A 24116-nucleotide genomic window follows, 5' to 3' on the forward strand; every position below is an offset into this window, starting at 1 on the left:
GCTTTCTTAAGCCTCAGGTTTGTTTCTACAGATCTGGAAAAAGACAGTATTCTGTCAGGAGTTCTCAGAAGTTTTAAAATTAAACTTTCTGAAATTATATAATTTTTTTTTAATTCTGATATAGCATATCAGTACAATTTATAGACAATATTTTAAACAAATGAGTAATATATTAAACCAAGTATTTCACTTACCAACCCCCAGATGGCACCAGGAGAGGTAGCTATAATTGTAGCTGCTCTGGGTGTATTGTACATTAAGGCCAACTCACCAAAGCTTCCTCGGTTATCATAGGTTCCAACACACCTCCCAACACCATCACATTTTACATAGATATCATATGTACCTCTGTTAATAAAATATATAAATACAGTGAGTAGAATCCAGTCCTGTTCTTTGCTAAGCACCCTCCCACTATATTTTTTTATACCATGAATTCCGAAGACACACCATTTGAAATATATTCACTTATTTAAATTATAATAAACACGTTGCACAGACATCTCAATCATTTCCATAAGTAATAAAAGTAGTTCCTTTTCAAAGGGAAGGACAGGGTTATTAGTTTTTACATTAACTCGGTTCAAAGATAGACTGGATTTGCAGTGATCTATCGATCATCAGAAATGTACTAAAAATGAAGATTAAACTTAGTATCTGTTTCTTAATTTTGTTTTAAACACACTAAAAACAAATGTAGCAAGTCTTTGCAAAAGTCACCACAACATGATCATTTTAAAAATAATACAAGTTATTTAACATTTAAAATCTTTAAAAGTAGTAATTTATAATGTAATAATTAGAGGAGATGCAGGAAAAAGAATGGAAGTATTTGAAAAGCAAAATGAGATTATGATACAAAAAGCTCACATTTATCTAATACAATGTGGATTTCTTCTCCCCATCTTTAAATTAATACCTTTTTACCTTTTTTTTGGTTTTGAGAAAGCAGTAAAATCTGGTGTCATGTAAAACATGACACAGCCATCCCCATTGATGCTGAGCCATAATTTTGTTCAGTGCCAAATATTTGTGTTGATAAATCATGTGAATTTAATGCAAAATTCTGTACAATGATTTCATTGAGAATCGACTTGGAGGTGATTCACTGCACCTAAAAACTGCAAGGCTGACAGAATACTGTGAAGTCCCTGCAGCTTTTTGGATAAGAGATGACAAACTGTAGCCTCACAAAATCGAAGAACGTTGACTCTTCAGTGAAGAAACCTGACACATTTCTGTGATCTTCTGATTGAGTATTTCAGTTGGAAGGAACCCACAGCAATCATCCAGTCCAACTGCCTGGCCACTTCAGGGCTGATCAAAAGTTAGAGCATGTTAAGGGCAGTGTCCAAATGCCTCTTAAATGCTGACAGGCTTGTGGCATCGACCACCTCTCTAGGAAGCCTGTTCTGGTGTTTGACCACTCTCTCAGTAGAGAAATGCTTCCTAATTTCCAGTCTAAAGCTCCCCTGGCGCACCTTTGAACCATTCCCACATGTCCTATCACTGAACACCAGGGAGAAGAGCTCAGCACCTCCCTCTGCACTTCCCCTCCTCAGGAAGCTGTAGAGAGCAATGAGGTCCCCCTCAGCCTCCTTTCTCCAAACTAGACAAGCCCGAAGTCCTTAGCCACTCTTCATTGGAGGACATTCCTTCCAGCCCTTTCACCAGCTTTGCTGCCCTCCTCTGGAGGCATTCAAGGACCTTCACATCTGTCTCAAATTGTTGGGCCCAGAACTGCACACAGTGCTCGAGGTGAGGCCACACCAACACTGAATACAGCAGGATAATCACCCCTCTTGACTGATATACACTGACCAAACCCCTTTGCATTTCTTTTGGAGTTCTAGCATAATATTCCTTTCAAACACTGTCAGAAATCACTGTGTTAGCCTAAAACTAAAGATACAAATCAGAAGACGTGTTTTGGGATAGTCTGGCTGGAGCCTCTGCCAACAGACTAGTGAAAGATGCCAAAGTAAATGCTCTTCACTCCTAACTCAACAGTAACCAATATCTAGCATCTTACTTAGTTACCCACTTTTTCCAGTACAGATCTGCAAATGAAGAGTAGTGACTTAACTACGCGAGGTCTAATAATATTCGTATGAGTGAGAAAGTCTACAGATAGTATTGAAACACAGTAAGATTTCAAATATGGAGCTGTAATACTTTTCCCAATGTGTTTTGTGTTAGATCTCTTGCCACATGAAAAAAAAAAAACCAACAAACCAGCCTTTGGCAACTAGCAATGCATAAAGAGGACAGTGACATACTTCAGTATGAAAAATCTGACTCCTTTCAAAAACCACTCTCTGTTGCTCAGAGGAGAGCTGTTTTGGTTCACATGTGCTCTTTTTTCTTTCTCCCATGTTAGAATTAAATACAAGTATGTAGAGAAATTAATTTTTTTCAATGGACTTTTGCATAATACTTTGTGCTACAGTAAGACACAGGAATTCACCTGTCAATGACGTAGAAGTTGTCACCATCATCCCCTTGGTCAATGACATGTTCCCCTCCTTCAACCAGCTTTTCAAACATCGCATCTAGCACCTGAGACATCTGTTCCTATTTAAAAGAACATAAAGACAAGAAATTACCATCTGTTTTTAAAAATCTTACTCTACAAATTAACTGTTCAGACTCCCAAATATGCAGATAAGGCTTAGAGACATAAATATGTTTGTGCTACAGAAACGCGTGGATCAATCAGAAAGTTTTATTTGGTATTCAGTGTTAGCTTTTTCTCTTCCAGCGTTCAGAGCCCAGCTTCCCTTCTTGTCCCTGCAAAGGATAAAATAGATCTTGTCTGCAATATAAATTGCTCATTAGCATCCAAAGATAGAATTTCACCCTTCACAACTGTGTAACATTATACAGTTCAAAGAACAAATTGTATCCCTTACTGAAAAAAAAAAAAAAAAAAACAAACCAAAAAATTACCTGGTTTTGCCTTTAGAAATATTTTACAGAATTTAAAATTTCAAAATTATTGCACAGTATTTTGAAAAGCTAAATTATACAATGCCTGCACAATGTTGGGAAGGATGCAACCGTAAAGGTCTGCAATGCTTTGCTTGAGTAAGGAAACAACACTGGACTCCTTGGGAAGTATTAATTTACACCTGGCTAAAAAACTACTTTGTTAATTTGCATGGAATACAAACAGACTAAAAAAAGTCAACGTCTGAATTATGACTGTCTAATAGCAAAACCAAATCACTAATTACATAATTTGTCTTGTTTGGTGTAAATCTGCTAAAACTTTACTATTCACATAAAAAAAAAACCCAAACACAGCTCATTATGGATTAACAACATGAATCCTAAAAAGATAACTTGAAAATAAAATTTGAATTATTATTTTATCCAGCAATATATCTAAAATTCTGACAATAAACACAAAATTATCCTCTACTTTTTGAAACTTATTAATTATGTATCATAGCGGAATAGGCAGGTTTTAGTGAAAACCATGGTAAAGGAAATCCTGTGGATTTAGATCCTCACACATTTTAACAATGGTTCAATTCACAGCATTTCCAGTGGCTGAAAAGCGGCATTTGCCTTTCCAAGCAAGACCAGTCTAAGCCAGTCCTCTAGAGTAGTTCTGCAGCCCATGGACAGAGATAGCCACACTAGATAGCTCAGAATCATTCTCTAGAGATTCACCTTTCTTTCTTCTGATGACAGAGAGATCTGCCGTAACTCATAGTTAAACACTTAATTTTTAGACAGACAAAATTAGGTGGAATGAGTTCCATCCTTATCCTGTTGAATTTCTTCCCCTACTCAAAGCTTTTAAAAATATCACCAGTACCGTGTTCTCCAAGCCTTTTTAAAAAATGGAAGCTAAATATGATTTTACTTCAGAGAGTTCATTGTGCGTGTGTGCAAAGAACAACAGAACTGCAGCATCCATCCTTAGAACAGCTGATCACGGCAAAATACAGTAAGTCACCATGCAGCCTACCTAGGCCAGCAAGGAATAATATAACTGTTTCTCCATTTAGTACCTTTTTTAGTATAGCCAGCTATGTATTTGCAAAAAGAGGAATCATTTTACTACCAGTGAATTGGTTATAGTTCATTCCAGAGAAAGAGATAAGTGTGTGCGTGCCATTGGTGGAGACTGAAAATTATGTATGGGAGTTGCCTTCTAAAAATTTCCATGCTTAAATTCATAGGTAATATTACTTTAGTCTTTTCAGTCTTCCCTAAGAGGAGCTCCTACAGAATCTGCAAAACTGACCTAATGTCAGTTTGTTGTCTAAAGCATTTGAAGAAGCCCACTCCCTTCCCCTTGCTTTATGTCTGAGTTGGCAAAGGGCCTCCCCAACCAACAGCCCTCGGCTGCCCTTTGGAAACAAGTAAGAACAGGCAGAGTGCTCCACACTTTACAGGGGGGTACAGGGTGTATGTTATCCTCTAAATGCAAGCAATGCAAGAGAAATAAACGTATTCTATGGACCCTGATCCTTGGAAATGAAAATACTTGCAAGACATCTTGAAAAAAAGAATAAACTAAAAGGATGGTTTTTTGCAGTAGTGAAAGAATAATAAATACAGTTATAACCTTTATTCAGTGTGCTTCATCTCAGATTTCATGTTAGAACATTTTCAATCTCACAATTATGAATCAAGCTCACACAGCTTTTCTGGTAGGTAAATCTATGACTTTTTAAGACAACCAAATAGAAATTGTAAATACAGTTCCCCTTCTAAAAAAACCCCATATTTTAAACACTTGAAGTTATTTAATACAGTGGAGAGCTAACTAACTGCTTGTTATCTGCTGAAGTATTATGTGTGTATATTAACTTGCAAACAAATTGCAACTAACTTAAAGACAACTAGTCCCTTTCCCAAAACTTTCTATGTAAAATAAAGATAGAGCAGACTTCAATGACCAAACCAGGCACCTGGGTCTTGCTTTTACTGTGAGAATTACAGAAGTTGCTTGCCCAGGTTGCTGCTACGTGAATCCTCTTCATTCCCTGCCAAACTGAGTCTCAATTTACTGGCACCTCCATAGTTACTTTGAAAGGATAAAGATGGGTACTTCTGGAATTAAAAAGTAGATCTGTTATCATACACAAAATTAATTCTGGTATTTTGTAAAATGGTGCAGTTTGAAAGCTCTTCTTAAAGCAGTTCTTGTTTTAAACAACACACATAAAACGGAAACAGGAAGAGGTTTTTTGATATCGGTGTTTGTAAAACTACTACATGTAATGCTGTGGCAATGCTGTAATCCTTATTCTGAAGAATGATACTTTATAAACATGGTAAAATTCATATTTTTAATACTTCAAATTCTTTATATGTTGTGCAATCTTTGTGCCTTCTGGTAAAATTTTGTTATGGTAATACAGCTTTTTCAAATACAATAAAGCATTTCTTTCTCTTAAGGATAATGCATTCCACAAATATAGAGTACCAAATTGAAAGGTTAAATTATTTGAAATTTGATTGTTTACATAATGTTTATTTACATGCTCTGATTAATACACACAAATTTTTTTTTTTTTCATTCTAAACTGTGAAGGATGTAAATGCTTCAAGAAAGAAACATGTTTGAGAAAATTATAGGAAGCTTGGGTTGTTGCCTTGAAAGCACACTTTGATCACCATCCTTTGTGATACAGAAATATTTTAACTTCCTTAAAAGCAAGGAAGCTGAATGGGAAATCAGATTTTCTGAAAGACACATTCACAATACAAGCCAAATTAATGTACCAAGATTTTCTTTATAAAGATATTTTCTTTTTCTGAAGTGTAGCTACTGCATTTCCCTCAAAAAGTCTTTCTAACAATTGGACTGTAATGACAGTGTGATTTCACAAAATAATTTACTAGACAAGTGAATAAACATGCCATAGTTACAGCCGTCATTACTGGCTCAATCACCTTTGCTTTCAAGGGTGGATTTCACTGCTGGGAAGTGGGAGTGCAAAGAAGCATCAGGTCCCTTACCAGCATCAGCCAGAATGACATATCCCCTCTTACCACCTAAAGTGGAGATGACGTGGTTTTCTTCCCTCTCTTACTTAGACCAAGATGGTACCTACCCTGGTTTTATACCAGCTTAAATGAACTGTGCTAGTAAAGATTTTTTTCATATTTAGATCAGTCAGAATCAGAGACTACAACTATGAAGTACAAACTCAACAGGACCAGGGGAGGGACTCAAGTACTCACTTGGTATAATCTGGGCTGGTTTGCTCTTGGTACAATTGTCAGCCCAGCTGGTTCAGTTTTGGCTTGTGCCAACTATCACTCCTCCTGACAGACCCTGGTCGTGGCTTGGAGGAATGCCTGAACCAGAGCTTCTTCCCAGTAAAGGTAAAACCACCCCGGTTAGGTGCTTAGGAGGAGAGGACGGTTCGAGAGTGTTTAGCTGTATGTATGTATGTCATACTGCACTGCATGGCCTCTGGGACAGAGAACATCCTCTGTTTGTGATTACCAATTACTGAACTGAATAAAGGTGACAAGACCGGAAAATTTCAAAATAATCTGCTGCAGTCAGTCAAACTCCGCCTTTGGGCATCCTTCTTAACTTTCTGACAAACAAAATCCGTATTTCTAGTCAATCAAATGACACTTTACCTGTAATTAAAGCCTTCAAAATACTGAACTAAGGAAACAGTTAGTATGAAGGACGTGACTATGACTGATAAATACTAAAAAAAAAAATTAGCAGGTATTCTGAACTCTTTATTCCCCAAACATGTAAATTAACACCACAACCTCTCTGGGCAACCTGTTCCAGCATTTGGCCACCTTTACAGTAAAAAAGGCTTTTCTTAAACAGACTTTTTTGTATTTCAGTCTGTGCATGTTGTGCCTTATCCTGTCACACCACTTGAGGGCAAATCTGGTCAACAGACTGGTGCCTCCATCTGCTGTAGAAAGGCTTTCATGTCTCTTCAGCAGACCCTTGAAAGATGCTCTCAAGATCCTCTTTATCCTGTCTAAAGCTACGCATTCCTTCTGCAGTTCCTTCACCTAGCATCTCAGCACTCTGACCACAGCACATCTCCCACAGGTGAAGCCACCATTGTCCCCCAGCCTTTATGAGAGACACCTGCCACTCACAGCAGCCTGAGACAGAGATGGCCACTTCCTACCTACCAATCTGTGTTGAAACTTTTAGATATCCCGTGGTTGGCTGGTCCAGCTGGTGCTCAGGGGCACTCCTGGTGGCCCATCATCACTGTCACTGCACCAACTCTAGCAGCCCCACACTATCTTGTGCACTGTTTCCAGTTCCTCTTCAAACCCCCATCTGCACAAACTACTTCAACTGCAAAGTCTCTCCTAGTTTGTCTTATTTGCTGTGCTTTGTGAGCTCTCTCTCCTCAACAGCAGTTACAGATGCTCTTCACCAACACTTCACTAGGAGCATGATGCTGACAGTCTTCATGTGCTAAGTATTTTAAACACTATATACTTGTGGCAAAAAGTAGTTGCTCCATCTTTCCCTTATCCTGTGGTGGCCATAGGAACCTCTAGCATAGAAGCAGAACTTTAAAGTCAAAAAATACCTCTGGTACTTATCATGGAGCCTAATGAACAGCGCAGCACCTAAGCAGAGGTTTTATGAACCATTCTGTTAAGAGTTAAGCGATATTTTACTGTGCCGAAAGTGAAACTCGGATACCATGTACCTTTACGAATCTAGGCCTGTGGTGATACCCACACATAAGTAAGGTGTATGCAAGCCTCTTGTATTGCTATTTCATATCTGAAATGTACAAATTTGTGTGCATGTTTACAAGCAGTTACAAACAAAAGACATGGCATGAGATTCAGAAGAACAAAGCCCCAGACAGGAACAATAACTGGTTTACCAAGGCCAACCCCCTGGAACAGTGTCTGATTCCATCCTTCTTGCCAGGTCAAGTGAAAAGCTGCAAATAATCACTCACAGCTCTCCAACATGTACTTGGTATCACATAAAGTACTGTTCTCCAGACACACGTTGCATTATTCTAAAATAGTATGTTTGCCTCAATTTCTTTCAAGTCAACAAAACGAACATCTCAAGACAATTCATTGGGAAAAAAAAAAATCAGTTAGATAATGGACATTGAGTATAATTAAATCTGCATTTTATTTAGCATACATTTCACACATTAAAAATCCAGTCACTTGCATGTCCTTGCAAGAGAGCTTTTGACTCATTCAGCAGAGCTGGCAGACCATGACATGTCCTTCCCAAATGCCAATGGCTCTTTTAACTGCCAGACTACCAAGTGATTTGCTACCACTGTGCTAGGCACGTGTCTTCTTAATGTCAGTTTATAGATTTACTGTGAGCCATTTTGTACAGGAAAAAGAACAAAGTTCTCCATAATAAACTCAACCATTCTTAAACACTGGGGCTTCCGAGAAGCATCAATGTTTTGCCAATACAAACATTTGTTTTCCAACAAAGTGCTACCCATTCTGAATCAATGAAGGCACTGTAGATAAAATGGAAAGTAGGACACAAACATCACCAAAAGTCATGACAATGACAAGTGTAAAAAGTAACGTCTGAAAAATATGCTTCTCCACAATTTAAGAAAAGATATTCAGGACACAGAAAGCACAGCCACATTTGCACAACTAAAATTATGTGGCTTCTGATAGAGAACTAAGACAATCTTAATCTGGAATTTGACAGGACCTGGTAAGCTCCAACAACTATTAAACTGGATGCAGTAAGTCCCAATGATGATATGTTAGGATTATATATGCTTTGGGAATTTCCCCAAAAGAAGGATGAGTGTGCTGCTGGAGTGCTCACTGGTAGACAGGAAATCTGAGTTAATTTCCCTTTTAGATCCAAGAAATCCTTCACAACCTAAGCAGGCATCGGATTGCCTTGCACTTCAGTACAACAGTTGTAACAAGACTTGCTTATCTCATATGACTTGTAAAAATTGTAATGTTCTGAGACACAACCATAAGACTATCATATGAACAAAGTGAATCCACAGTTCTTCCATTGCCCCCAAAAGAGTTAAGAAACCATGTTGTTTACTCCTACAACCATTTCACTAAAATGAGCCCAAGTCAAAACAGCATCCTGTTGGCCAACTTACCCTCACTTTGAGCGATATGAAATATCAACAAATTAATGCTCAGCATGACATTAAGAGGGTAATGAAGTAGAGAGAATACCAAAATAGGAAGAAAAAAAACCAACAAAAACAGAGATTGAAAAACCCATCAAAACACAGGTAGAGAAACCATGGGAAGAAGAGGAGTTCTTAATCAACAAGTCAGGACCCTGGAGAGAAAGAGTAAATTGCAGAATTCGTGTCTCGAGCTCTCCGCATCTGTTTTTCAGAACAGAACCATGTACATATACTCCCCTGGAACTCCAATATAAACGTTAGCAGCACTATTGATCCAATTCAAAATGTTTAGCTCCACTTGTAAACTATTAAAAAGGCATTTATTTCTTCACTATTAAAGGATCTAATTTATATTTTGAGATATAATCAATATTTCTGAGTATTAATATTCCTCTTGAGAATTTACCTTAACCTTCCTCCACCTAGTAATATGTTAAATTAGTATTCTGCCTCTCAAATATCATGCACACACCCATCAATCAGGCTCAGTAACACTGTTTATATTTTGTAACTAGCCCCTCTGAGCAAGTTGGCTTACTTTTTAGCAGTTTGCTAAAAACCAGCAGAACTAATTCAGAGTTGCAAAGAGCTTCCCAAAATTCTTAAGCTGAAGGCACCTCACATCGAGCAGTTCTTTTGCAAAACATCTTCAATAACTGATTATAGGCAAGGCAGAGAGAATCTCTGTCAGATCCGATGTAAGCAATAATTTTGCCTTAGGAAAAAAAGAGAGGATTAAGTCCTGTACTATTTGTTTGGGAACCCATTAGTTTGCAAAGAGTTTTGTAACATCTAGGAGGGCAGAGTATTAATATGTTCAGGCATTCTGGGCTCTCTCTTATGTGTGTGTATTCCTGTTAATTCACCAAAAGTTTTAACAACATAAAAGCATTATGAGACTCTTCTGTTAGTAGCACTTTTCAAGGAATGCTCTGGCCTTGAGTGTAAGAGTTTACTATTCATAAAACACGGTTGCATTATGCTTTCTTTCATCTTCCTTTGAGTTACTCAATTCTAATTGATTAATCAATATTTGTGCCCTCTTATAATAATTCCCCAGGTGCGTGAGTGGCAACATGCCCAGAAATTGCAGAAATTGCTCTTGCATATTTGTAAAGAATATGTATAATTTATTACCTTTTAGAAAAAGGTCAAGACCTATTTGAAATATTCTCTACAAGCATTAGCAGAGCAAAGCTCTCCAAAATAAAATTTCCCTGAAAGAGAATAGATGATGTAACACCACTTCTGAATGTTCGCAAAAGAAAGGATTCAAATTTTAAGTGCAAGGGTGCAGCACAGCTTTGATGGCACCAGTCCCTTGAGCCACCCTGTTACTCTGATAATAGGTTCATCAGGTTTTTTAGCTGCTGGCCTATGGGCCATAACAGCCAAACCAAATAGGCTGCTGTTAATCAGCCCCAGAAAAGTTTCCTCTTAAAAGACAAAACCAAAATAATAACTTCTCTGAATTGCATTGTAAAAAGGAAGTGTAGAAGGCTGCATTGGCCACTATGTGAGGTGCTGCTGCTATTCCTCCCAGTAATAAAACAGTTGTTAGGCTGAGCAGAGACCAATTCCAGTAATAGCGACTTGGGGATCATCCTCAGTAATGGCCCAAGGCATCTGCTCATCATCTTGTTTTCTCCTTGCTAGCTTATACAAAGTGAAAGTGGAGGGGAAAGAGGGCATGCAGCTTCCCATTCTGCTGCCAGTAATCTCCAGCATCTGGAGCACAAAGGACAAGACGTTGTAACACGCTCTGGGCTTGCCTGTAGAGCAAGCAGCCTGGCACACCATGGCAATCCTAGGAGAACAAAAGTAATACTAGGATTGCTAGCAATGGTGTGGCAGACAGTTGAGAAGAACAGCAAATAATACCGTGCTCTAATAGGAAGAGGTTTTCTGGGAAGAAGAACAGGAAGGGGTGGTTTAGAAGAGGAATGAGTTAATCTAACATAGGTTAGATTAATAGTGTGGGGAGAGGAAAACGAGTATCTGAATGCATGTTTCTCTCTTTTAGTTTGCTCATCCACACAGTTCTGCTCCTGGAATTTCTCTTGATTCTTTCCTGATCTGATTTTCTAAAAAGTAGTCAAAGAGCTCTGCAAAATCCTCTTTCCCTCATCTTGTACATGCATGTTTCAATCCATATTCTTCTCTCCCAGTAATTTTCTCAATACTGTTATTCAGTAGCTAAACTGATACTGAGTGACAGCAACCAGATGGAAAGTGATTAAGTTTCCAGAAAGGTGAAAAAAATGCTACCATAAATTGAAAGTACTTTCAAAAAATTTATAAGGGAGTTAACTCAGGAAGAACTAACAGGACATTAGTTGACCAGTCACATCCTCATCAATCCACAAAGTTAAAGAAAGTTTCAAGAAAATTCAAGTAACTTCACCGGCTTCAAGGAATTTATAAGAGTTGGCCTTTAAAACATAGAGTGCTGCTCAGGGAATTGTACCAGAGCTGGTGTTCCTTTACACTATGCTATATTTGCAATCAGAGCCAATAAATGCAATACTGATATTTATAAATACTTCTCCTTAAGTTTACCTATCTGATATTTAAAGGCTGCTTTCAGGTAAATGCAGGCTCAAGACAGCGTTGTGTGTGTTTAGAAAGTCCTAAGTTGTCTCAAAGTCTGAAGTTTATCTTCTTCTCCTGTCTCTCGTTTAGTCTCACGTTCAAATGGTTTTGCTGTTTTTCACTTTTATGCGAAAGCTCTCGACTGTTCAGACACACTCTTTAATTAAAATGCTGAGCAGCACTGTAAGTCACCTCCTCACTGCTGCAACTTCTCTTCCTGCTTTAATGATATACCCTTATCTTCTCCTTCCATTCAAATTAAAACACAGTATGTTAGATAAAGTTTTAAGAAAATACGGACTCCATTTAGCATCATGTTCTGAACACAATTCTGATTATACCTTAGGACATGTTGTTATACTGTATTTCAGAGCGGTGCCCTATCTAGGAATGGTGTTTGACACCTTGATAAAAGGCCATCAGGGAAAAGCCATTAAGCACTTTACATTCTCTCTTCCTCTCCAACTCACTGACCTCTGAAACAATGCTTTTCATACACAGAACTATAGCAGAAAGAGGCTGAAGTTCAATGCAAGAAAAAATACAACGTGAGTGGGAGATGCTATCCATGTAAAGCTTGACTTTTGTTCCAGAGACTTTAGCTTTAGCAGCTGAAAATATTATCTCTCTCCAAGATGGAGGAGGTTTTTTTGCTAATACAGCAGAGAGGGAACTGCAGCAGCTGGCACCACACGCGCCTGTGCTGCGGGGCGGAGAGGCAGAGGTGAGGAAGAGAACTGGGATAGGAATATTTAAATTACTGCAACTACAGTGGCAGAGCTCTTGAGTCACTGCCTAGCAGCAGAACAAGAAGGAGGAGTGGGAGAAGTCCCCTGGAGATTACAGATCTTGGCTCCGCAGAAGGAGCAAGCCAGACTAAAGAACGCTACATTTTAATACCCTTGCTCTGAACTCTGAAGATCAGAGCTCAGTAGCTTTCCAATGCCATTTATGAGTAAAGTTATTATAATTAAAAACTCCTTTACAAAAATTATCTTATTAAACTATTCAGCACGCTGCCTGTGAAGAATTTAAAGCAGAAGGAAGCATTCTTAATCCACTGGACAATCTGAGCAAAGGATAAACAAGACTTGGGAGATCCCAGGAGTGGATTTCAAGGCTTTGAATTGCAGAGTTCCATAAGGGGAAGACTCAGCTAAGAAGTTTTCTGCTGAACACCTGGAACTGTGGCTACTATTCGCAATTACAACTAACCGATTCAGAAGCAACAAGAAAAAAAGGAGTTCAAAACATCAAAGGAATATGGTACTGAGACAGCAGCACAGTCCTCAGAAGACCTCCACAAACAGGGGAAGTAATCCCTCAATATTCCTTGGAAGAGTTAAATCAAGTGCCCACACTGGGACAGTTTAATGCTCCACGTCTACACAACGTTACAACACAGCTGATACAAAGCCAGTAGATCCCTGTCCTGCAGACCAAGTGGTTGATGACTATTTAGACAGAAGCTCTAGTTCTCGATGGAAGGCAAAGTGGATCTCATCCAGAGGACTGATACTATAAGCAGATACTACTAAGAAACTGTGTAAAGCCAGAATCAGGAAAGCAGTTGCTCAAAATTAACATCACAGCAGATTCTAGGAGCGCACGATAATCCATTGGGTCACAGGGCTCATAAGAGAGAAATGCACACACTAACCAACTGGCAGGCTAATGTAATGATGGTCCAGCCAAATGGAAGCCAGGACAAAGCAACGATAAGGAAAGTAAACAAATAAAATAAAAAAGTGATTCCGCATCCAGAGCAGATACCCACAAACCACTTTGTGTCCCTGAAGGTATGCAGAAAAATAATTCAGGAATGGAAAGGATAAATGTCTGGGTGACTTTAGCTTGAACCACAGCATGAGGGAGTTAGAAAATCTTCTGTGTCAGGATCCCTAGTGTCCCAAGAATGCACACCTATTAGCACCTACATTGAGACTCTTGATGCCTTCCTATAGCTCTAACTCCAGAGTTCTGCAAAGCTGTGGGTCTGGCCCGCTGCTCCTCAGGGCCTCTCTGGGAACAGGAACCCACGGTCAGGGCTCAGCCTTTGTGCGGACAAAAGCAGGAGGTGGAAACCCTCAGCACGAATTAACCTGCATTCCCTGTAACAGCACCTGACTTCCAAACAGAGCTGCAGGCTGGCCTTTCCATTAGCTCCCTCTTGAATCAAATTTAAAACTTTTTGTTCTCATGCTTAAAACTCTACATAATTATTTCCCTTTCCCCCGTGCTCCCTCCTCTGACACCACTGAATCAATTCTCTTGAGAAAGCATTTGGTGTGCCGTGAGTCATCCCAACCTCAGTGTGCATGTTCCGATTGATACACTCGCCTTTTCCATTAAACAACCCTGGGCTTTTGTGTGGCATGACCACCTTTGTCTGATCCAGACCACTCATTCACTGCATTTAAGCTTTCTTAAAAGCTGGTAATTGTTTTTATAGGCAATAGAAGGAAATTTTCTGCACAGGAAAAAAAAAAAATAATCTGTAGTGTTTTTATGGTATCTGTATTAAATGAAATAATAATGTAAACACCTCGCTATTGCCTTTCTCTTTCCCTGTATTTCATAACTTGCTTGTTCAATTAAATCTATAGCTAAACTGTAGGCTTTGGGGGTAATTTTAGGTTTTGGTGGAGGACACTTTCAGATGATGAAAAGTAACTAGTAGAAACAACTTAAACATTACAGTTAACTGATGAGTTTATATACATTAATGTACAGCAAGATTTAAAATAAGAAAATACAACACTACAATCATATCAATGTGTACATTCAAATTAATGTACTTCAAGACTATCATTCACGGTTGTGAACAAAAGGCTCTCTCTATATATATGATGTATCAGTTATAAAAATGGCATTTCTGGAGTTTATGAAATGGTCAAGAAAGCATACATAAGAGCTTACAAAAGTCAAATCTGTAAACTTCTGTTGAAAAGTTCAAGAGAATTAATTCTTAACAGCACTACTAAATGTTGTTCATTACGAACAATCTCTTACCGGATCTAGGTTCTTAAAAAGAAGAATGTCCTTGCACGCCTCCTGCAGTCTGTTTCTTTGATCATCTGTTTTAGGGTGAATAATCTGAGGGATATAATAGAAAAACCTTTAAAGTGGTTATCAAATAGCAGCACTAGCTGAAGGATTGAGCTAATTCAGCTAAGCATTTTACACAATATTTTGGCCATGCTTCATAACACTTCTGTTTCAAGACCTTCAGGATTTGAATAAACACTCAGTGATAACATTATATCACCACAGCATTAGCAAATGAAGCACTGCTGTATTTAAGCTAGCAAGATCTTTACATTTGTAGAATCCAGTTCATTTCTGCAAGCCATCCTGGATACCTTTATCTCAACTACTGCTGCATAAACACTACTCTGCTACTCTCTAATCATATTTGGAGCATGCATGTTTTACAAAAAGCACCACTGTTACATTTAGTCATTTGCCATGACTACTTCCCAAAGAATTTTTTCTGAAATAGTATCTGTGTTAAATTTATATCAGAAGTTTCACAGAGTAAACAACAGACTTGACACTATCCAAGTGAGCCAGAGATTTACTAAATTACTGATGTCTGGTGACTGTGAGTATTAATCAAGTTGTTCATTCAACTCATACGCTTAAAAAGCTATACTCGGTTTCAAAGCTGTGATGCAATAGGATAATCTTCTTGACAGTTTTACAAGCCAGAAATACAAACATTTAAACTTGTCTTAAAAGTCACACTTACGCTATTTTGCATTAAAGGCTAAGTAAATGCCTTGAAAGGGGTGACATAAGTAAAAGCAATCAATACAGTTCATTAGCTATTGCACTGTACATCTGAGAATCTTAGTGATTTTATAATTAACCTTTTTTCTGCCTTCTGAAAAATACTACAATACTGCAAGACTATGAGGACACCAAATAAGTACTTTTAGGAGCAGCTGCTCTCTGGGCAAATGTAATTGCACAAAAATATTTCCTTAACAGACCATGTATCAAAGGGGTGATAATTTAGAATAATTACTCACATCAGGTCCTACATGGGTGACTATTACAGAGATTTTTTTAAATGTTTCTTTAACGTGAAAACCCCACAGATTATTAAAGTATATTATAATAAGGATGTTTTGAGGAAGGAATGGTAATGCTGGTGACATTTTTCTTCCTAAATTTAATGCCTGAGAACTGAAAAAAATAAGTATTTGACTCAAAGCATTAAATACCCTAGATTCTGCGTCGTCCTCTTCCTCATCAGGATTGTAAGCTTCTGCACACACTAAAATACAAAAAAAGTATAATCTTAATTCAAAGTACAATACTGGTTCATAAGATTTACAGAACAGAGAATGCATTGTGTGGCACAGTAATAATACGCAGTAATGTAACACACTCAGAGAGAATCACAGAAGACACTGCTGATAGGGTCCACAGCAGGTCATCTCCCAACTGCCCCTGAAAAAAAGCCACACTTGTATCATTTTTGGACATGTTTTTTTCTGTGTTTTAACAGACCTCCAATATACTTATAAACTTCTCACCTAACATGTTCTAAGTGATCTTACTTTACTATCAAAATTTTTTTTCTGATGTCTAAACTAATTCTTTCTTGTTAGAACTTAAGCTATCCATGCTGGGTGCAGAGATCAGATCATTCCCTTCATCCGTGTATGTTCAACATGGTTTGGGTTTTTTGTTATTTTGTTTAATTTTTATTTGTTTGTTTTGGAGGGTTTGAGGTTTGGGTGTTGTGTTTTTTGTTTTTTTTTTCATACTTGTAAACTTCTCTCTCTTACCTGTCTTTTACATTTTAGGGTAAATAATTCTGGTTCTTCAATTTTTTCCCTAGAAGTCATGTTTTTCAGTTCTCTATCTCATTGTCATTCTCTGAACTATCTCCTATTAGCCCTACTCTTTATTGAAGTGTGATGCTCAAAACTGGACCCAGTATTTGAGCTGAGCAGAGTCCTGAGTACAATAGATTAATTACTCCATGCATTTTGCAGGCTTTTTCATCCAACCACACCTTTTTCACAACAGCTTGATTATGTTTACTCATGTAATATTCATTTCTTAAAGATTGTTTTCAAAACCCACTGCTTAACCAGCTGTGTCCTGTACACAGCTCTTCTGCCCAACTTACACCTATTAAATACTACCTTATTCCCTAAGTCATTTCTCCAATGTGTCAGGATCACTTTCAATTCTAATCCTGTTCTCCAGCATCCTTCCAATCCATTCTCAACTTTGTGACAACTGCAAATTTAATAAACACAATCTCCAATACATAACCCAGATTACTACTGAAAAAAACACAATAGCATCTAAAATACTCTTGTGGAATACACACATGGTAGTGAAACAGCAGTAGCTGCTTATCTAACCTTATCCAACCAGTTTTGCAGCTTACATTAAGATACTGCTTGATGTTCCTCAGCTTGTTTATAGGGGAGTCTTGTGAGACAGCATTCAGAAGTTTCTTTAACTGAAAATGCGGGACATCTACTCCTTTTCCTTTATCCTTATATTCCTGTAATCTCTTGTTACAGGATATTAGATAGTTCCAACAAACCCATGCTGATTGCTGTTTGTTGCTTTCCTCCAGGTACGTAGAAAATGTTTGAATATTTTTCTGTAATTTCTCTAGAAACAAAAATGATTTGTAAATCTGTAATAGGCCTCTTCCCTCCGTGGCTCCCCTACCCTTTTAAGGATCAGTTTTCCTATTTTTCTGTTTTGTTTTTTTTTCACACACTGTCTCTCATTTCTCTTCTTCAGATTCTCAATGGTAATTGCTAACAGAGCTGAGACTGATTTATTTCTTCCAGTTTCCAAGTATAGCATGTCTCAGGCACAGCTAACCTGGGAACACCTAATACATTAAGTACTCTCAGATTTGTCCTTTCTCTGTTCTAGGCTGAGTTTTCTATATGCTCTTAATACCACTAGTGAAGGCTGGTGCTCCTATTAAGTGGTAGGGCAACACTTTCCCAGAACATGCTCTTACCAGAAATACACCTCCAGAACAGTATCTGTTACTACCCATGTGCTTCCCTGTACAGTCTTTTCTTGCTTACACTTTTTGGCCTCTGTTTCTTTGATTATTTTTTCTTTCTACATCTTTTGCTATTCTTTTGTACTTGTTCTGAATAATCCAAGCTAGCTTTAGTTTTCTACTTGGTTCGTTCTTGTGCTTGATATAAATGAGGTGCTTATATTTTAGAAAGATTTCTTGTACTATGCTCTTTGTACTTCTCCTGTGCTGTCTCAATTTGCATTTCTTATCTTTATATTTTCTCTTTGCAAAACAATCAATTCCTTTAACTTCTTTTCTACAGACTCATTTCCAAAGAGATTATGCCCACAATCCTCTCATATCCCTGTTGTTCTGATTCTTTCACTCAACGTTTTCCCTTCCTGAAATCTGTGAGCTCTGTCATCCCATGGTAATTCTCACTCAAGCTGCCTTTTCTGTCCCTATTCTTGAATAGTTTCTCTCTTAGAGTTGGTTTCAAATAGAATAGCTTCCCCTCCAACTGCTTTTCCCGCTGTCTCAAAACTTGGTCATAAGTGCATTGGAGAACATGTTGGGCAGTTGGTATTCTCCTTTATTGGTTTCCAACAGATGACTGATTAATTAAAATCTCCCATCATCACCATGACCTGTACTCTGCCAATAAAAATCCCCACCCTCCTGATCTGTTTGGTGGTCTGTGCAATGCCTGCACAACAATGGGGCCCACGAGATTTTCCCTTTTTAGTATGACTCATGGACCATCAGTACGTCCACTTCCCGCTACTGCTGGGTCACAGTTGTATGGGTCAGTTGTATGTCTGAACCTGACATACAACACCAACAGCCTCTTTCTCCTCCCTTTCCTCCCAACACATCTTTGCTATACTAGTTCAGTCACTCTGTTGCTCATGGATTAAGATTTCAGGTCCTCTTATTTATTCCCCATATTTCCTATATTATCATACAAACAACTTCTAAAGTAGTGACCAGGTAGACCCATTAACCTCCTCATTACCCCATCCAATTAAGATGATTTCATGGCAAAGCATATCATTGCACACATTATGCAGGGTCCCAAAGGAAGTTTTAGTCCTCACTGTATCAAGTACCCACCAAACACTACAATTACAACTTCATAAAACTTGGCACCTTGCAAAACTTAAAGAAATTTGATACAAGTCCCTCTGGAACTGACTGAAAGATTCCTACCAAGTTTACTTGGGACTGGATTTGGTCCCAAATAGTTACAAATGCCCACAAAAGGAAGTCTGCAATCTGTTGAACAACTATAATATTTTACCTCTACATAAACAAAATGTTCCTAGTGACTGTATTATGGTACTATAGTTACTTCAATCCTATCTGAAATAAACTTCAGGGCATTTTATTTAAAGAACAACAATAATAACATGCCAAGTAAGCACCATAAGCCATCATAATGTAAATCACTACTTTGTTTCAGCTGGTATCAGCCTTTGTGCCCTAGTGCATGTACGTGTACATGGGAGTCAACAAGCCAGTATTATGGTACAGTGGGATGCAGGAATAGTCTGCCTCAACCTGAGCTACAGTTATATCCTGTCCTTGCTGCTGATAAAACCTCTACATGAAAAAAAATAACACAAAACAGGAATTAAATAGCTTTGATATTGTTATCCTGGAATTGACAGGTCTCAGAGAGCCTGGCTGAACATCTAACAGTCTTCCAGATCACGCAAAAGAAAACTGAGCCTCATCCATGCCCTTTCTGAATCATCCTACCAGTCCCTCTCACGTAGCCTGAAGCAGGAGCAGTCCAGGAAGAGAGTAATGTTCCTGAGGTCTTCTGTGTCATCTAGTGTCTCTGCTCTAACTTCACTCTTCTCTGCTACAAGGTCATTTCAGTCTCATTAACTGTTATCAGCAGGTGCTTTCATTAAAAATTTTTTTCTTTTTCACTGATCACGGACAATATATTTAAGAACTGCAGTTTCTCCTGGCTAGGGCCCATCTGCCCAAATTTTAAAATGATTTATTCTTGTCATCTGTGATGAGAAACTTACTCTTCTGGTCAGAGTTCTGTACTTATTTTGCCTTGGCTTATGTTTTTGCTATAATCAAGGATGCAGCTTTCATTTGGATCACATCTTAAAAGATTATATCAATGCTCTGCAGTTTTAAACATGGAATTTCCTTTCCTTCATTGCTTATTTCAGTAGCCTGTCTTACAGACTTTATAGTCTAGTAACATATTAATTTCTAAGTGCATAGCACTAGATGTCTTGTAGAAAAACCTGATACATTTTACCTCCATTCTTGAAATATGGTCTCTGACATTACTATGGTCCACTGAATTTTATGACATGAACATTGGGATTCTCATGTGCCAAACCCCAATGACATAAAACATCTAAAACTAATTGAGATGGCTCTTATGTAGACATCCACATCTGCAGAAGTCATCTGGATTCCAATTACAGTCAATGGGGAGAAACCAACCATTTATGAAATGATTCGACCTGTATTACATGTCCAGATTAAGACGAGATTAATTAAAAATATGACTAATTGGCTGAGATAAATCCTGTTCCTCTTGAGATGAGTCCTGTTAGTTATAACAAGCTGCAAGGTTCCTCCACTTCTCCATTTAGTCCATATTTCTTGGAAAACAAAGAAATTCATCATGTGTTGATGATGACAGGATGCTCATGCAATAGCACACCTTCTTCATTAATTTAATATATTTCTAGGGAGACAGTCCATGGTCCCCATCTCTTTTGTCTATGGCTTGACTGGCACCACAGATATTAATTATTCTGAACAATTCTGCTGGTGGTGACTGCAATACTCATAGTGTTCAGTACTTTATTTTTCTACCTCTCCAGCTCATTCCACTCTCCCAACAGTGCATGGTGACTTTTTCATGCTGCCACATTCTGCTATGCATCACTGCTGAATGCAATACTCACATCATTGCTCAAAAAGCAGTCCTAATACTGCTTTTTTTCATCCCATGCATAATTATGGCATTAAAAAATAGTGATACAAACACTGTACATACTTCTCCATTGGTTGCCAAGCTCAACTAACTATTTTTATTCAGTTTTTCCAGCTGAGGTTTACGTTTTCACATGTAATTCCCCAAGATGGATGCAAACAAGCCCAAATACATCAACACAAAGAATTTGTAGGAAAAATCTGAATTATCAAAAAGTGCATTATCAAAATACACATGCACTGAAAACTGCACACAACTCTAGTGGATTGCTTTGTCAGCAAGAAGAGGTAAGCTCTTCTAACTCATCACTCCAAGTAAAGTCAATTTTCTGGTTTTCAGCTAGTAAATATGTTTTATATTCAAAACCAGAAATACAGTCACTTCAGATACGAATGAATTCTAAAATGAAAATTAGCATACAGTTAGTAATGGTAAGATCATAAAAAGATGTTAGTCGTGCTCTATTCCCTTGATGTATCAGGAAATAAGAAGCCATCAATAATGTAAGTAATGAAAATTCATATAATCATAAAATAATGCATTATGCTCAACACATGACAGGAAAAAAAAAATTAATACGTGCACCCTTTCCAAAGCACAAAACCCCTGAATGATAAAGCATATTACAAAGAATTTTACAAGAGAAAAAGAGCTGTGGAAATATTTCTTCATCCCATTCAGGGCAAATTAAGACTACAGTTTTGCCAGCATGACTATCAGGCTGAAGCATGAAAACAGACCATCTCTAGCCACTGTAGCTACCCCGGCTGCGCCCATCCCCTCATACAGCAAGAATGCCACTTCCCTGGTTTAGCCATATGAAAATTGCTAAGGTGACTTAACAGCAGTGTGAGATTTCTCCTATTTTGTCAGGACATACCTGTCTTCATCTACTAAACACAGATCAGAAACATGGGGCACAGAGACTCCTTGCACTGGTAGTGCAAGGTAAGTGCTGGTAACTACCAGCAACAGCTGGTAGTTCCAAACTAGATGGCAAATACTACTGGATCCCCAAAGTTTCTGACACAGAAACCCACTTTTTAACATCTCACCAGCTCCTACCACTGCAGGAGGAACTAGCAAGAGAGCACTGCACCCCAAAATCCCAATTTCATAAGTAGTTTTTATTTGAACAAAAGCAACCATGTGCAATGGTAGCAATGAGAAATAACTGGTCATGGTCTCCGATGCTTGCAACTACCAAGTCCCTTATTATTTCTAGACCTGGTTTTGATTGGACTACATGGAAGATGAGACTGGAGCTATAAGTAAACATAAGGACTGAAGAACAACCCAGAGAAAGGAGGTCAAATTTCTCCTTTGAGAGCACAATGAGATGAGATAAAATTTATATGATTCTACGCATGATACAGTAAGGCAATACCAACTGGCTCTGCTGCTGAGATCCACCGTTTGTGCAAAACTCAGAAACTATTTCAAGGAGTTAAGTTTATTTTAAATATAAGCTAATTTGGAACAAATTATGATCGCTGGGGCTATCATTTCCCATGATACTGTCAGAAAGAAGGCATCTGTGAAACGCCTACACCTGATAGGGTCACTAAGCTGAAACTTTATCTAGGCATAATTAGCCAAATTAATACACAGAATGCCTGATACCTTGCAATTATGTGTTACTACAATTTTAGACATAAAACATTTACATTACAAATGTTATCCAAATGGAATAAATGTATGTCTGCTCAGAAAAAAAGGTTCGGCAATCACAGAGACATGAATATTCTTGAGATTTCCTCACATGCAACAAACCACAACCAGAAGAAATTCCCCTCCAATGTACCAGATTTATGGGGTAATGACTTTTGAGTGGTCCACTAGCTAACACAAATCACCAAATATTCAGGACACCAGCCTAAAAATCCAAAGCTGGATAAAATCCAGGCAGCTTGTTTCCTCTTAATGATCAGGAAGGTGGCCTTCAGTTCATTACGTGGGGACTGACTGAATTGGAGTCTTGGGAGCACTGCCAAGACAGTCCGTTTCAAGATTGGCTCTCATGAAAGACAGTTATCTACTCTTGTTTTCAGTGTATACTGAAATTCTCCAAAGACTGCCTGATAGTCATGAACACGTACCAAATACCGGGTTTGTGCTCAGCTACGCAGCTCAATGGCAAAACCTTTTGCCAGAGTTGGAAGACCTTGCTCAGCCAGCACTACATGCAAGAAATCAGACTCACACAGTCAAGTTTTCTACAGTATTTTCTCTTGTCCATCTGCTACCAATGCTATTTCTAATTAGTCAAACTTCAAGATACTTCCTCCAGCATTTCTAAATAACACGAAGTGCCTAATGTAACATGCAGCATCTTGAATGAGGTCCATGCCAATAGTGAGTCATAGAACCTCCCAAGGATTGTTTGTTCAAAAGTCCACATGAAGTTTATTCATATTTCACCAATCCTCACACTGAAGCAGAGATTTCATCAAGATTGTACCGAATACTACGAAAGCCCATTTTAAGAAACATTATGGCCCACACAAGACATTTTTTTGGTAACTTTATCCCAGTTGAATTATTCATGTGTGGGCACCTTTGCACAAGTTCCTTAATATTATTTCGTATATAACAGTGAAAATGGCAATGAGTTGGACTGCAGTACCTTCCTGCGTTCCAGAGGCCAAAGCACTCTGCATCACAGCTAACATGCTCATCACTGGGTCAAAGATGCATGCTCTTCCCTGAAATCATAGGGGTTTGAATCACTAAATAGGCTCCTCTACTGAAACAGTATGTTCGAACCTCACCACAGGTAGCCAAAAAGACTTCTCTATTTTTAAGTAGGGAACCAGAAAGGGACTTTAACAGAATTTCCTTAAGGACTTGCATAGTAGTTAGTCCTCTTTCTAGTCCTATTTCAGTTCTTTCCATAATTGTGTAATTTGTCAAGATGGATCAAAAAAAAAAAAAAAAAAACAACACCAGGCTTTTGGCTGATGGTAGGAGACAGTTTTGCTGGTCTTCTCAGGAAGTGCTTGACTTCATCTGTCTGGCTAGAGAAAACCACCACAACCACACATTATGGTGTCCAGAACACTGCAGGTAGTTCTTAAACAATAAAATCATTACACAAGAATGATGCACTGCCACTAGAAGAGTTTGCCAGTACATTCCATGTACTATGCTACTTACTCTACAAGCTTTCCCAATATAGCATATGGAGTAGCATAACATATAGCAACATACTGTACTCTGATGTTGACTTGTATAACCTTCTGTTCTCATATGAGTCCAAGCAGTTCACAAAGCTACAGTATGTTATTTGGGACGTATCTGAAATATACATAAATATTTGACAAAGTCTGAGCAAACACAGAGCTCTGCATAGGTATCAACTTTATATTTGCTAATACTACGGGATAAAAAC

General features: G+C 38.2%; 1 protein-coding gene across 1 annotated transcript in view; it reads right to left on the bottom strand.

Moving 5' to 3' along the window:
* PRKAR2B (protein kinase cAMP-dependent type II regulatory subunit beta) overlaps nt 1–24116 on the bottom strand; it is an 88541-nt gene that overhangs the window by 7036 nt on the left and 57389 nt on the right. The window contains exons 3-6 of the mRNA XM_074168009.1: nt 15959–16011; nt 14742–14825; nt 2468–2574; nt 195–348 (exon numbers count right to left, since the gene is read on the bottom strand). Coding sequence (XP_074024110.1) covers nt 195–348; nt 2468–2574; nt 14742–14825; nt 15959–16011 — 398 coding nt within the window. The remainder of the gene's footprint in view (nt 1–194; nt 349–2467; nt 2575–14741; nt 14826–15958; nt 16012–24116) is intronic.

Source organism: Numenius arquata, chromosome 2 (genome assembly GCF_964106895.1).
Source record: "Numenius arquata chromosome 2, bNumArq3.hap1.1, whole genome shotgun sequence".
Taxonomy (NCBI): domain Eukaryota; kingdom Metazoa; phylum Chordata; class Aves; order Charadriiformes; family Scolopacidae; genus Numenius; species Numenius arquata.